The sequence below is a fragment of the Capricornis sumatraensis genome, chromosome 10 (assembly GCF_032405125.1).
Source record: "Capricornis sumatraensis isolate serow.1 chromosome 10, serow.2, whole genome shotgun sequence".
Lineage (NCBI taxonomy): Eukaryota > Metazoa > Chordata > Mammalia > Artiodactyla > Bovidae > Capricornis > Capricornis sumatraensis.
The window spans coordinates 27126181-27142213 of NC_091078.1; the positions used below are offsets into that span (position 1 = coordinate 27126181).

At 40.5% G+C, this 16033-nt stretch overlaps 1 protein-coding gene across 2 annotated transcripts in view; it reads right to left on the reverse strand.

Annotated features, from left to right (window-relative positions):
• The window catches only part of ARID5B (AT-rich interaction domain 5B), a 188196-nt gene that overhangs the window by 22690 nt on the left and 149473 nt on the right, over positions 1 to 16033 (reverse strand). For both annotated transcript variants that reach the window (XM_068982653.1, XM_068982654.1), the window contains exons 6-8: positions 12373 to 12577; positions 10388 to 10440; positions 767 to 864 (exon numbers count right to left, since the gene is read on the reverse strand). In XM_068982653.1, coding sequence (XP_068838754.1) covers positions 767 to 864; positions 10388 to 10440; positions 12373 to 12577 — 356 coding nt within the window. The remainder of the gene's footprint in view (positions 1 to 766; positions 865 to 10387; positions 10441 to 12372; positions 12578 to 16033) is intronic.

Here is a 16033-nt window from a genome sequence, read left to right on the forward strand (position 1 = left end):
GGACTTCTACAGGGATATGCCAGTGATAAGGACGTTGGTATGACCTAAACAAGTATGGACTAAAGACACAGACCAATGATAACACATGATTTACCCTAACTGGTCTTCAGTTTTGTGGGGCACACAGTCCTAATGCAAAGGGGAAAATTCCCATGGATACAACCCTCATAGTATGCTACTTTGGCATTTATTTGCATTATCATCATCACCTTTCTGAAAGAAGCTGAAATTATTAGAAAACCAAACTACACAGAGCTTGGCAAGAAAGGATTTCCTGGGTCAAAAGCACAGAAGAAAAACACCAAGATGGGGAAAAAAGACAACAGGTCTTATCTAGGACCAATTTTTTTCTTAAAGAAATACTGTTCAATATTAGTACTTTCAACATTAATACATTTCTATGCTAATACAGTTACATGGCAACTCCACAGTAATACCGCAGACCTGTTTTCCAGAAGCTGAAAGTTCTCATAGTGAATGAACCTACAGAGTACACAGAATATACTGAATAATCCATGCTTGTGGTGCGGGGGAAGTATCAGTATTGTCAGACAGGGTTATAGGATAAAACCAAACTAGGAGAACATCTAATTCTATTAGCTCCTGTAACCAGAGAAAGCCAGGTCCCCTAAAAATCACAAGGCAGTATGCAAAGTAAAATGCCAGGGATATTTCCTGTTTCCTCAAAGGTCTTATCCTTGACCCGTTAACTTTGAATTAACACACTTTTCATTAAGCAATGACTTTCCAAGAAAGGGTGTCTTACCTTTCATAATGCCTGCGGGTACAAGTGGCGGCACTGGTGCTCCCAGGATTACCACCTAGCTCATCATAGATATGCTTCCACTGACGGCGGGCGGTTATCTGGAAAAGTGGCAATGAGGAATTCAGTCTTGCATCATAAGAGGTTTGCAGTGCCAGGATTCAATACATATGCAACAGTCAGAAGAGAGCAACAGTCTGTCCTGGCAACCCAGAAACAGAGAAGTCCAAATGGGTCTGTGGGGAGATGCATGGGCTTCCAGGAAGATCTCGCTTTTGCGCTTTCTTTACAGTAAAAGCGGAATTCTGCTTTGGGCTCTGTACTTTGTTTCCTTTACAGCATGTTTATCGAAGATATCTCCCTGGATATTCATGTAGTTATTTGCCCACAAGGTCCCAAATGCATACTCTGTTCCTTTATGTAATGTGATTAAAGCATCAAAATATAGATTTCAGCTAAAATATGTCTTATATCCATTTAAATGAATCAGAATACTGGTTACTTGAGGGATATGGTAATGGTTGGCTGAGTACACAGGTACAACACAGAATTTCCATAAAACGTACTTCTGTATCTTCTGATTTTTGAACTATTGTGATGTGTTACCTACTTAAACTACTGTACAAATTAATTAAAATGATCAAGTTGGTTATGAAATTTCTAGTCCTCTCAGGCTGTATTTTTATGCCAGTTGTGCTAACCACCAGAACAAAACCAACATGTTAAACTGTCTTATGTCACAAGCTGTTTCTTTTTCTTCACTCAGGTCAGGAAAATGAGATATTGATGAAACCCTATGCAAATTAACATATTCCAAAGTTAAAATGTAAGGTCCGTATTTCACCGAGTTGGGTGAATAAAAGCAAACAGCTTGTAATACACTGAAAGGCATACTATGGTCTTGTTTTTCTTTAATTTTATTTTTATATATAAATTAAGATTGTAACAAAATAACAGATGTATGATCTGGCAAATGATTACTTTGGGGAAACCACGTCATCTACTACATATGAGCAATCCAGTGTTTCCTTGAAACTGGAGAGAGAGAGCAAGTTCTGAGATCCTTGTGAACGTTTCCAAACAGAGCTTCGGGAAAACTCTTGCTATTGGAATGTGTAGGGAGCTGGGCGTGGCATTTAAACAAGCAGAACAGGAGGCATCTTTCGAGAAACACCGCAGAGCTGACAGCGGAGTTCACTTAGGGCTAGAGGCGTGGAAAAAAAAAAAACTCAGTGTGTAACCAGGGGCTCCATAATTGTGAACTAAGGAGGAAAAGGGTGGTTAAATATTATACGTTAAGTGGTACCCATTTCAAATAAAAAGAACCCCTTCATTTTCATAAGCCCTTCTTAACAGGCCCAAGTAGGACCTCGGGACGATGTGAGTTGCGCATTGTTCACTTTCCCATGAAGCATTCTTAAATCAATTTGTTTCAATAGTTCTCATTAGACTGAACCACCTCTTACGTCTACTAGCAGGTATAACTAAAAATCCTCCTGTATTTGTAGCTTGGTTTAGATTATAATAATAAATGTTTTCAAGGCCCTTTAAAAATACTCAAAATACATATTTTGGTAATTATTTTATATTTAATTTCAGTCCCCCTCCAACCTTTTAAATAATACAGTTACAGGTTGGTCTATTCTAGACCTGTGTACAGAAGAAACAGGATAGCCTTCTTCCACCTATCTACATTATTCCTCAAAGCTCTTAGAGTACGGAGGCCCTTGAAACAGTTCTCCATATTTCCCTGCCTCAGATGAGGTGTCAGTTCTGGGGAGCCCCCCAGGGCTAGAAAACAAGACTGTGTGTTCCTGTAGTCACTTTAGAAGAAATAATCACTCTTGTCATCCTTTTATCTATGAGTGTGCTGTACTTTCTATTTTGTAAAGAGTTTTCATATCCACGATATCATTTAATCCTATCAGCCTGTGAGGCAGCCTATAGGAATCTCATTCACAGACAAAGGAAACACGTCTCAGAGAGGTTGCATGATTTATCTAAGGACACACAGCAGCAGAGTGGGAATGCCAGGAGTCATACCAATGTCTTTTGGTCCCAAGAGCAGACTTTTTTCCACTACGTCAAAGCAGCCTCCATATCAGAATGACCTGGTGAATGGTGCACCAGGGTGATAATACAGAACTCCAGGGACCTTTTGCTTCAAAGGAGGGAGATAGCTGTGGGACCCATTGCTTTTGCTACAAATTCTGAAACTCTCAGTAGTGGGAAAATAGCACAGCTAGGAGGTCACCAAGAATCTAAGGCAGGGGGTTGGGTTAATAGCTCTCTGAGATGTTCCTCTCTTTAAGTGTCTGTTAGAATTGTGGTTGCTGCCACCCTGCCTACTTGTGCCTCTACGAACAGAGATTCACCATTAAATCATGGATAAGTCCCAATTTGATCAGAATCTGTCTTTTCACCCATGCATTCACTCACCAAACATTTATTGAACATCTCCCATTTGTTGGGTACTGTGCCAGCAGCTGGGTGGCCGCAGTGCAAACCCAACACCTGAGATGCCTGCATCCTAGTGGCAGATTCCAAAAATCAACACATGACCAAATTTATAAACAAAGGAATACTGATTGTGAAAAATATAGTGAATAAGAGACCACTGCTGACAGGGATATGTGTGGAAACTGGCCATGCTCCCCACCCACAATCTATCATCCATACTGAGGTATGCCCTGTTAAACACTCGCCTATCACAGAAATGTTAAAACTTCTTTGAGAATAAATAATGAATTATCAAAAGGAACAAAAACAAAGTCTTCCTCATGCTAGGATTGAAACTGTGGCAGCAGGAAGCCAGCATCAGTCACCATTCGGCGTTAATAAGCCCTGTACAGCTGGCTAGAGGTCTGTGTTAGCCCCCTACTAGCAGATTCCGCTGTTTAAATACAGTTGGTTTTTTTTTTTTTTTTTACCCAGTGGAGAAAAGACAAGGGCTGGGCCTTCAAGGAACTGGGCTCTCTGTTTACTGAGCTTCCACTGGCCAGCCTAGATGAATCAGGCCATTTTGAGATATTTTCTTTCCACAGGAAAGTCATAAAATGTACTCTTTCCAACTGCTAAATGCTTTTAAGTACACAGGTCTCCTGGGTATACATCTCTCTCTCTTTTTTTGTGCCCAGATGCGCTTTTAATTCAAACGCTGACCATAGGCTCTACAGCATGAAATGTCTCAATCCTCGCCTTGTCCAAACCTACAGGGGGTCGCAGAGCCCTCCTTCCAGGACAGCCCTGGGCACCATACCCCCACCTGTGTACGTCTGCCTTCCGTTCTCACTCGTGCTTTCGTCATGCCTAGGCGTGCATTTGCTCAGGGTTCTTATTCTGCCATCCTCCCTGCATGTGTGTAAGCTTTAAACCCATCTAGGGGTAGGAGCAGCGTCTGCCTCCTGGTATCTGGCCCCCAGCCCCATTCAGCTGGAAAGTTTGATCTAGCTGTGGAGTCAGTTTGATCAACTGTTCATGAAGCCTCAGGCTTCCCAGTCATGTTCATGTTTCAACCTGACCCATTATTTTAGGTTTTTAAGGATACAAAGATCTCTGGCTCGCTACTTCCTAAAGGAAAATTCCATCCACGCGGTGACTTCTCTTCCACTGTGCTTCCCCTGTGCCCCCCGCAAGGGCCTCACTCAGACAGTAGGGATTCCTGACCATGCCTTCTGCTGCTACTGTTCTAGGGCCCGTACTGGGTACAGAGGTGGAGGTGGAAGGAGAGGCTGGAGGGTTGAGGGTGGGAAACAGCATAAAAAGAGAGAAATGCTACTGCTTTTAAGGGTTCACAATCTCGCAGAAATCACAATCCCTTATGATTTAACCATAAAGCAAGATGAAAAACCAAGCAGACCACAGCCAAGAAAGCCAGTCTAGGTGCATATGAAACTTAACCTCACTTTGAAGGCACTTGATGGTTACTTCCCTCCTTAGTGCAGATAAGACCCAAGAAACTGTGAAAAGCACTCTACACCTGTCATATTCACAAAGTTCTCATTCCTTATAAATAGTTATCCCCCCTGTTTCCAAGGACCTCGCCCCCCGCTCCCCGTGGATACCAAAATTCATGAATGCTCAAGTCTCATATAAAATTTGCACATAACCTATGTACATCCTTTTGTGTACTCTAAATCATCTCTAGATAAGCTATAACATGAAATACCATGTAAATGCTGTATAAATAGTTGCCAGTGCTTGACAAATTCAAGTTTTGCTTTTTGGAACTTTCTGGGATTTTTTTTTTTTTTTTCTGATCAAAGATTGGTTGAATTTTCAGATGTGGAACCCACAGATACAGAGGGCAGACTGGAAAGTGGTTTTCAAACTCTCTTTAGAATTCAGGTGGTGTTTTAAAAGTGGCCTGAAACTAACTCTCAACAATGCCAGTCCTTGAGAAGAAAATGGACCCAGTGAGTAGGAAAGGAATCTCTCCTTCCTCTAATTTTGTCTGATGAAAATGTTACTTAAAAAAAAAAAAAAAAACTGGAAAAATATTTTAACCCCAAACAGTCTTGGAGCCTTGATTTTCCCACCTTTGGAGTCACTAGGATGAAATAATTTTGGTATTTTGTGGCCTGGTGAGGAAAGCCATTGGAAAACTTTTGGGACAACAGGGTTCCCACTATGGCATGGCTTTGTAAGAGTGTGCAGGATGTGGTTAGGAAGTCAAAGGAGAGTTTGCCTGTGAGCAGTGTTGCCCGGGCTGTTGTGAGAAGCAGCCTTTTTTCTCAGGACACCTTGAGGGCGGACTGAATTCAAGGAAGATGACTTTTTTTTCCTGGTAGTACTCCAGGAACTGGAGCCTTTCAAAGCTACATGACATCATCTTTGGCCTTGAGAATTTTGAATTAAGCAAGAGGCTTTGTCTGTCCAGAGAACCAGGGTTAGATTCAGAGGATGTCTTGAAATGATGTCAAAGCCAGAATCTGATGGCAAGGCCTAATCCTTCCAGCAAGAAGACAAGTGGCTTCTTCCAGTTGTGAAATAGTGGTCCTGTCTCACCCCTGGGGAGAGGCGGGACTGCGAGCTGGCATTCTTAGAAGGCAACACACTTGCTCTTGCGTGGTCCTCTGCCTCTAGGATAAGATTTACTCAACCCATTTCCCAACTCTACCTGTCTCCAAATATTGCCTCTGGCTTGCCATCAGATGTTTAGCCAAATGGAAATCACTTTAGCAAACTACCGTCAACACGCCGCATCCTGGTAATACCCCAAGCTACTCTGCAAGACTTAACTACTTGACCAGACGCTGAAGTGAAGACCTTCTTAGCTCATCAGCAAAACTTTATTCAGTTCTGCCTCCTCCACTGTAGGTGACCCAGACTCTCAAATATTTGGAAGGAGAAATCAGATATATGATTGTTAAAGAAGAGGTCTCATTGCCAACCAATCAAAATGCCAAGATGATGTGCTTTAGGAAATCAAATCCATTCAATACGTTTACGATCTCTAAACCTAGGGATGCAGAGACACGATATATATATCTAGCAAAAGCAGAAGAGGCCAAGAGAACAGAACACAGCTATTAGTTGAATTCTATAAAGGCTTAAAATAGAACTTCTGCTCTTTTTTAAAAAAAAATTCAATTTGAGGGCTGTGAAGGACTAAACTGAAATAATCCATAATCCGCAATTCAAACCAGAAGGTTTGGAAAAGTTTATAACCACAAACAAAAACAAGCCAATTAAAATGGCCTCTTCTTATAACCAGAAGGAATTCCAGAGAGATCTCTTTATCCAATCACAAGTTAACAGCAGAAGAAATACATCTACAGATTTTACTTGCAAGTTTTTACTATTACTGAGTATTTACATGTTCCAGACTTCTTAACCCATCTTCTAAGGTCACACATTTTTCTCAAGAATCAGAAAATCTCAACTAGTTAATCGATATATCAGGTAAGGTTCATGTTAAGTTCAAAGAAATGACTGAAGGATGCTCCCAATGAAGGTATTATTAGATCTCTTCTTTCCCCAAAGCATCACCCCCAATACATAAAAATATACATAAGAGACTGCTGAGGATGCAAAGCACAAAGAATTTATAAATCTCTTCCTCCTAGTGATGATGTTACAGAGGTTGAGATAATTGCGCATGAAATTCTCAGCAGTTCAAAATTTGAAAGAATGCCAGGATGACCCCCGTTCAACTCATTTCATCTCCTTGTGCCTCAGTTTCCATATATGGAGCAGGGCAAGGATCTTTTTCTGCACAAAGGCCAATTCATGAAAACTAAAAATGTAAGGGGGCTACACTTTTCTTTATTCAAAATGAAAATAGCTCATCGAGTCCCAATTTAGATTGCCACTTTACCAAATGGAAAAATAATCGTTGGAAACTTTGTGCTGCTTTTGAGCCAAGGAATGTTAATATTCTGGCATGTTTATTGTGTTTATTTAGTAATAGCCTGAAGACAACCTTCTAATCTTTGATACTTAGATGGGGGCCGCATTTTGAAGCTAGGAGTCCTGAAGTTTAATAATAATCATTGTTACCATTAGCTTTGAATTAACAGAATCTGGGCAGTTTTTTGTTTTTTTTTAAAGGATTCTCAAATACACTTTAAAACTCCCCATTGAAAATTTGAGCTGCAGTTCTTGAGTAGCCTCTGGGAACCACTGATCTAGAAGATTCCAAGATCTCTTTTGAGCTCTAAATGACTAGTCTACACTTGCTTCTGATATCAGATGATCTCACAGATAAGTATCCTCTAGTAAGGCTGTGATGACAACTTAAGTCCTCAGACTTTGGATATTATTAATATATCTCCTGGACTGACTTCAAAACTGAATCCTCATTGAACATCTCACAATTTTACTAGTCAAAATATACTAAAGAAAAATGTTTTCTATACTTCAGAGATTCAAAAGCTTTAAGGTAAAATCAGAGTGGCAAACTCAAGGGCCTGCAAGGTCAACAGGTAGTATGAGGCAGTTTTCCGAAAGGAAGGAGGGAAAGAAGGAAAGAAAAAAGGAAGGGAAAAAAAAAATCCCACCAGTTGGTTTTATTCAGTTTATGGCCTCAAATATAGATTTAATAGTGAGATAGTCACACAGATTCACTGCTTGAGATGAGATGGAAAAATGTGGCATATTGTGAAGAATGCAGGGACCCAACAAAGGACGAAGGAGCTGAAGGGTGAAGTAGAGAAGAAAGGAGGAAAAGGACAGCCCCACAGGTCACCAGGCCCCTTCGAGGCTTGGCTCCAGAGATGTGAAGCACATAGCCAGATGGAAAGCAGATGCCAATCCGGTCTTGCATGTTTCCCAGTCCAGTCTTTCTCTCCACTCTGTCTAGGACGATACAGTGCAGGCAATATAGGTGGCAAAATTTAACACTTAACTTGCTGTCAGTCTTCATGATCCCAACCCCTCACTGCCAGCATCCAAGGACCTCCTTCCCTAGGCTCCATCCTTCCCCCTGAATTCCCCTTCATGGTCATCTGTCCCAGCCACCTAATGACTCTAAGTTACTCAAATTTGCTATACCCAACTTCATTCTACCTACATAGTTTGTTTCCCCATTTGATTGTCTCATCCTTAGAAGACCATAATCTTTCACATCTAAATTCCATCCATTCTCCAATATTCTGCTCAAGTGGCATCAGACCTGTAAGTCTTTCTTCCTCATCTCTAAATGAGGAAGTACTTTACCCAAACAGCACAACTGACCTTCTCCCACTCTGTCTTACAGCTGATGCCTTTCCTGGGTGGTAAGCAACTGGAACCCCTAGCCTAAATATTTTTATGTCCCCCAGAGTGTCTAACACTACATATTATACTTGTAAGATGCTCAATAAATATGTGGTCGGGTGATCTGCTGATTGTGTGCTCATTCAGTCATTCATTCAACAGAAGAATAATCACTGTTTGTTCAAAGAGTACTGCAAATGCCTTGAAAGTCATCAGAAGTTTCTTTTATATTTTCTACACCAGTCTGCTGTTGCTTGTTAAAAAGGAAAAAAAAAAGAATTCTGGTGCAAATACATAAGATACAAAAGCAGGAAAAACTGATTCAGTGAAATTTGCTGGCTCTCTCCCTATCAGTGAATAACAAAAAAATTCCTGGGTTTCAAAAGACATTTCATAATGTTGTGCAATATCATGTAACTATCTGCAGTCAGAGTTCATAAGAATGTGTATTCCTATTCTGAACATTAAAGGTTAGACTTAAAGTCTAGGCTATGGGGTGGACTGCTAAATTTATGAGACTAACACTGAATAAGTTATCATCTTTTTCACATGCATGAAAGCTATAATTAGCTCAAGATTTTACAAAACTATGAGCCACAGTGGGAAGGAGTAAATCTCCCCACCTCATCAACAGATCCAACCAAGTGAAAAACTACATTATTTATTTTTCAGTAGGACACTCAGTAAAACAGAAATTTTAAGCAAATTATATCTATGAAATACATGTTTAAACATAGTTCATATAAGTATCTGATTTCCTTATAAACATGTATTGTCTATATAGTAAACATTTTACATGCATATAGACTCACAAAGAATTCTTAGAATACCAGGTTATTAATTATAGATTAATACCAGATTAATCAATAGATTAATTAATAATAGATTATCTGACTCACATATTGCTTGCCATCTTTTTCCCATCCCAAGCCCCTGACATCAAACCCTCATATTAGTTTGTGGAATAAAATGCTATATCTGGCGAGAAACACTAGTTATTATTTTGGGTTAAAATGAGTTTCATTTTCTTGACTTTCTGTCTCTGCCATCTTACTCTGATACAGAGATATACCCCAGGTTACTCTGTAAGGAAAAAAATAATAATACTGTCTTCAGTTGTAGAAGAAACTGCACAACTCAATCTGATCACTATGTGGAGGAGAAAATCTTTCCAATGACGACATCTTCCTATGTCACTTGATTTTATTACAGATGTCATCTCTGTATGCTACATTAGCACAGCTCTTTCTTCTTCTTTTCAAGATTCTAATCTGAGTCTGTTGCTCTAACATTTTATCGGTTCAAAATTCATGCTGTAAAAATCCGTGGCCATCAAATTTTCCTGTAAGCTAAAAATAACCCGTTCCTGTCAGTTAGAATTAGCTGATAAAGAGTGTCAGAGCCTGTTCTGAGTAAGTTTGATAACTTCCTGTTTATGCAGCACTGACCCTTGTCTAATAAAGCTTCTCTGCTCTAGAATGAGAGGAGATTCTGCTGCATTCTATTCCTTAATGGCCAATACTGATTACTTTTGAAAGCCTTTAATACATTTCCCATATTAGACATGAACAGATGTCAGGTATGTTGCCAAGGGAAATTTCTTTTATGCAATCTTGGCTTGTTGTACAATAATAGCCCTTTCTCAACATGGGAAAAAATTACAGACCTAACTAATTTCCCTGACAGGGGAGAGTTACATATGTTTTCCACTTGTAGTTTTTACGACAAGTTTACAATTTTGCCAAACCTGGAACTAATTGGGACTGCTTCCAAAAGCGGCCCAATAAACCCCCAAAAGTGTACAGCCATTTGAAAAGGCAGTCAGTGATGGTCATGTTTGCATTTTCTCCATTTTGGTCAAAGCAGGGTGGGGGTAGGGGGAGTTAGATTACAAAATTATTTCATTTAAGTTGCTTAAACACTTACTGTTTCATATCCTCCCAGTTTTTGAGCAGCTTGAAACATAGTCCAAAGGTTAACTGTTAGAGGGACAATAAGTATTTAGATAAGCATTGCATTAACATATTTCCAAGAAATGTCAATTAAAACATTTTGTTTTGTTTTTTTCAATGAGAAAGAGAAATAAAAAGAAATATTAATGTAACCCAGAGAGCTAAGTTCTTGGGAAACAATTTGCCAATGAGTATTCAACAACAGGGTATATTAGTACCACTTAAAATATTTCTTAAGAAACAGTCAGAAATACAGAAACAGTTCTACTTTTAGGATAAAGGACAACACAATTTTTAGTCCTGTTGCCATCAGCAGACCAAGAGAAGCTACGTTACAGCCTCCTTGAGAAAAGCATGGGATTTCAAAACAGGGGTTGTCTTGTAGGACCCTTAGAAAGAAGCCATTGATTAAACAGTAATATGTAATGCCTCCTTCAGAGAAGAACTCTCCATAATCAATAAATACCAACCACTTTAATATATGATTACCTTAACAGAATTTCTGATGGCAGCAGTATATTAAAAGCTCCATAGCATATTTCAGTATCACATGGTGCCTTGCACTGAGCAGGTAAATAAGTCAGTCACCCTTGAGGGTCCGGTGATAACAACAAATCAAAGGAAAGGAAGATTGTTCATTCCCAAAGGAACTGAGAAATGTGCCCACCTCATCCCCTAACTTACTTTGCCTGTGTGATGGTGCAAATACATATTTTTAAAAACAAATTTCTCTTCACAGGGCGTGCATATGTTTATGCTATTAATTATCTATGCCGAATTACTGGTAACCCTGTTCATTTCTACTAAATACCATGGAATGGGACTGCTGAGGATTTGATTCTTTCATAAGAGGGGAAAATTGAACTTCAAGTAATTCTTTGGTAAAGGAAATGAAGAATTAAAAAAAAAAAAAAGGCTCTGTGACATAACACTTTCAAAAAGCCTCACTGAACCTTGCACTGTTTCAAAGCTATCAAGGGGCCTGCCTCGGCCTTGATTTAATCTGAACCAATGCATAATGCAACAAAGCTGTTCATAGTACATTAATTTTACTTCTATTTCAAGCAGCCAGTTTTCAGACAAACATTGTAATCATTCGTAGTTATATAAGTTTATAATGGCTGCGAGTGTTCTCTTGCAATCAGTGCCAATTGCTATTAGGTATGTAAATTGTTATGTAAAACATACAGGTTTGACATTCTTCATCAGAATGACACATGGTTTTAATCTAGAAGATACATTTGGAGAAAATACTATTTCAAACCAGGGGCTCATCGCTTTGTGTGCCACAAAATCCAGACAGAGGTAAAATATATACTCAGTTGTGAAATCAGGACAGGGTCTGGGTTTCTTCTCTTTATATGGAACTCTGCTCAGCCATGAGTTCCCTGTTCTTCTCTAAAATATATGATGACACTTACATGTACATGTCAAAGTAATTCAAAATTGGGCCCTCAGTTCAAATTTGTGTATTTCTTGTTTTCTCTGAAGTCATCATGTCTTTGTTATCTCAACAAATTTGGGGCTTAGGAAATATGTTTTCTCTTTGTGGTTGTTTTGTCCATCTTTAAATGTCCTCCTTTCAAAAGCTGTCTTTTCACAGGCAACATCTGTGCCTGATAAAACTACGTCATGTTATTATCTCAGAAGAAAGGCGTTACAGACACTCAAGATTGACAAAACAGAAAATGAGAAACTTTCAACATGTCTATTTCCAGTCATAATCAGTGGATTCAAGCCTATAAATATCTCACTGCAACTGCCCCAGAAGGGAACAACGTAGCAGAAAGAGGCAGGGGGAAGAGATTCCTGGCCCGGATGATTTGTAGATTTAGTATAAACAGAGTATCATCCCCGGTAGAGGATTTCAACATAAGCCTGAGTCAAAAAATTTCCAACCCCCAATTCAAAGAATCTGAGTAGCTTTGATATTTCAGAAATGAAAACAAGTATACTTACTCTGTTTAAAACCTAAATAGGGTATTCGTTCTATCGGCGTCTTTCTTTCTTTCATGTATTTATAAAGTGCCACCAGGAAGGCCTGCTCGTCGGCCCTACACTCTTCACCAATGGCAACCTTTGGTTTTTCTTCATTGGAGACTTTTTTACAATTATTATGGTTATTCTTCGGTTTGTTCAAGGCTGACCTAGCCTCACATTTCACCTGGAAAAGGGGGGAAAAAAAATAAAAGGCCACGTCAAATCCAGCACAGCTCTGGGATTCCTACAGGGACACAGCTAGAGACATCGTCCACTAAAGTGGGAAGGCGGGCACCCAGGAAACTATCCTGGCCCTGAAATAGCTCCGAGAGCATCACAGGCCACGGACGGTAAATTTGTGAGAAGGGCCGGAAACTGTGGTAGGCTTTGGGGTACTATAACCTTGGTCACAACTACTCAACGCTAGACACGAAAGCCATCACACATAGTATGTCAACAAACGGATGCGGCTGTGTTCCAATAACATCTTATTTATAGAAACAGGTGGCCAGTGGGCCATGGTTTGCCAAACTATGCCAGCCTCTTTTAGACTCCTTACCAGCATGTTGATGTGAAACCAGAAACAGTGTTTACATCTGCTGGGACCACTCTCCTGTCCCTTTATACACTTGATTTTCCTAAAGGGTACCAGTGGTTACTGTCATCATGGAAGGAACCCTGTGTTCTTAGTAAGAGTCCCAGGTTCTGCACTTTGGATCAAGATGAAAGGCAAGTGCATTTCTTCACAGTAAACTGATCTTGTTGCAACTCTTCCCAGCAACCTGGAAAAACAGGCCAATGCTGGCTGATGTCGGGAGCACCAGCAGAGTCTCTGCCATCCGTCACCCAAGTATGACACCCAGACACACCCTCAATAGGAAACCAGACACCCCTCTTTAATGAGGGTGCCTAGCTTTTCAGTCAGCTCTGAAAATCCCGTAGATGTTAAGTGGCCACAAAGGAAAAAGTAGAGGTCAAGTAAAAACCCAGGAGGAGTAAGTGAAAAGCTTTAGAATTAAAAAATAAATGGTGGTAAATGGGCCACATGGAGCAGCTAACCCCACGATCCCGCCTCACTGCCATGTTCTACAAGAGGCCTTTGATGGTTGTTAAATAATATGCTAAGGTGCTGAGCTGTTTTAACTGTCAAAGGGGGAAGTACGAAGGGGCAAGCTTCGAGTTCAAGTGTGCCCACGGGGAACGAGTGGGTTCCAATATTCTTTACATCTCCCGACCTAACATCAGCGAGGAGAGGACGAGTGCCTGGGAAATATGGTGAATTAACATGTCCCACACAGTCGACAAGGTTTTCCATTTCAGATTCCTGACCCCTCTCTGTCTTTCCATTCAGATTTTCCTTTGCAAGCACTAAGAACATAAAAGGCTATGCTTATTTATTAAAGGGAAACATCTCCTCTACAAGGGTTTTCTTTATTGCTTATTCTCTCACATGAACACACCAGTTTAATATCTAGATGGGTCCTGAAAAAAAAAAATAAATAAAACTTCCTGCACAACTCATTCAACCAGGCCTCTAGATAAGATTTTCATTTTTAAAGAGCAGTGGAAATGGGATGAAAACATTTACCCACGTAGGATTTCTACTTACAGTTATTTTCAAACTTTAGTACTTTGTAACATTAGATTAAGGCGAGCATCCTGGGATACTTTATGTTGTCATCATTTTTCACTGCCAAATTTTAGATTGTTGAGTCTAAAGTTCCGATGAAATCTATAATTTAACAGCTCTTTGAAATCATAAAAATCACTCCAGTTCTAATCTGTATTGCTTCCTGGCTTTTTCTGAGTGCTTACTATGTAGTCTGGCTCTATTCTAAGCCCTTTTTTGGTGTCATCTCCTTTCATGCTCATGACCCTAACAGGGCAGGTTATCACCCTCCTATCAGAGATGGGGAAACTGAGGTACGAGAGGAAGAGTAACAGGTCCAAGACCATAGGATCACGTCCAGCATCCAGGTTAGTAAGTAGTGAGTTGGGACTTGAACCCTAGCAGTCTCAGCCCACTCCAGTATTCTTGCCTGGAGAATCCCATGGACAGAAGAGTCTGGTGGGCTACAGTCCATGGGGTTGCAAAGAGTCAGACACGACTGAAGTGACTCAGCACGGCACGGCATGGCTGTGTCGCTCAAGGACTTATGGTTTTAAACACTATCTTTTACTGACACTCATAAAAATATTAAATTGATAGTCAAAATGTTACTGTTCAGCTGCTCAGTCATGTCTGACTCTTTGCAACCCCATGGACTGCAGCATGCCAGTCTTCCCTGTCTTTCACTATCTCCTAGAGTTTGTTCAAACTCATGTCTATTGAGTTGATGATGCCATCCAATCATCTCATCCTCTGTCACCCTCTTCTCCTCCTGCCCTCAATCTGTCCCAGCATCAGGGTCTTTTCCAATGAGTCAAAACATTCTTTCAATTAAAATGCGTATCTTATTACTAAGCATTACAAAACCTATAGCTTAGAAATGTGATTTACCAAGTGAGAAGCAGAAGATAAAGCTAGGTGGTTTCCCGAGTGTAAAGAGCTCCATGCCTTCTGTTGTGTGTCGAGCAAAGGGAAAGAAACCAGTGTGAATGGAGTAGCCACGGTGAGCTGGGAGCAGCGCCGGGGGCTTCATACAAGCATCCCCGAGTCCCATTTTATAGAGGAGGAAACTGAAGCTTAGTGAGGTGATGTATTTTGGCGTGTGGCTAGGGTCAGGTAGAACTCGGAGTCTAGAACTCAGATCTCCTCTCTATAAACCCTTTAAAAACAGGACTTGATGTCAGCTTTGCATATAAAATCAGGCTGAATCTTAAGTTTGCAGTGATAATAGGCCAGAAGTTAAGGGAGTATGAGCTTTGCCCCTTAGTGTCTAGGGAGCTGCCTCAGCCATGCAGAAGCAACCGGAGAGAAAAGGAAGCATGGAGAGCACACACGAGCCCAGCCCAGAGTCATCGGACCCCTGACGACAGGAAACCAGGTGTAGCCTGGCTGCCGCCTTCTGAATTGCATCCTGAGCCTCAGGGAGCTCCTTCTCGAGTCTGGGGGATTTGTAAGACATGAACCGTAGTTTCCCTTCACAGACTGACTGCACGCATTTCTCAACATACATGAGCCCTCTAGAGGATAATTCTCTTTCTGAGTAGGACCAGGTCAAGTTCCTTGGTACAATTTTTCACACTTAACGGAAACTGTCTCAGCATTTTAAGCTACTGAAATATTACATGGGAGCTAGTCTTCATGTAGACCTCGAGAAAGCCCAGCCTTTTGATGTTAACAGGTAATTACTACAGTCTGTTTTTCCTGACCTGAGCGCCTTACACTTGTCGAGTTCACCAAGAGCTCTGGGGTTTCCAGAGTGATTGAGGAAGTGCTAATTAAAGGATCCACATTTAACGTTTGCAGTGAACCACCACCTATTTGATATTAACCACATCCTTTCACTGGATTGAGTTGTAACTAATCCAGCCTTCAACCGAGGCAGCAGGATGTGCTGAACCAGCAGGAAAGGAACGAGAGTCTAATTTCTCTTTGGTTACTAACTTCCTCGGAAATCCTCATGTTCCTCCTCAAGAAACAAGAAGGATATTCCCCGGGGGTAAGTTCTTAGGACCAAATGGGATGAAAAATACT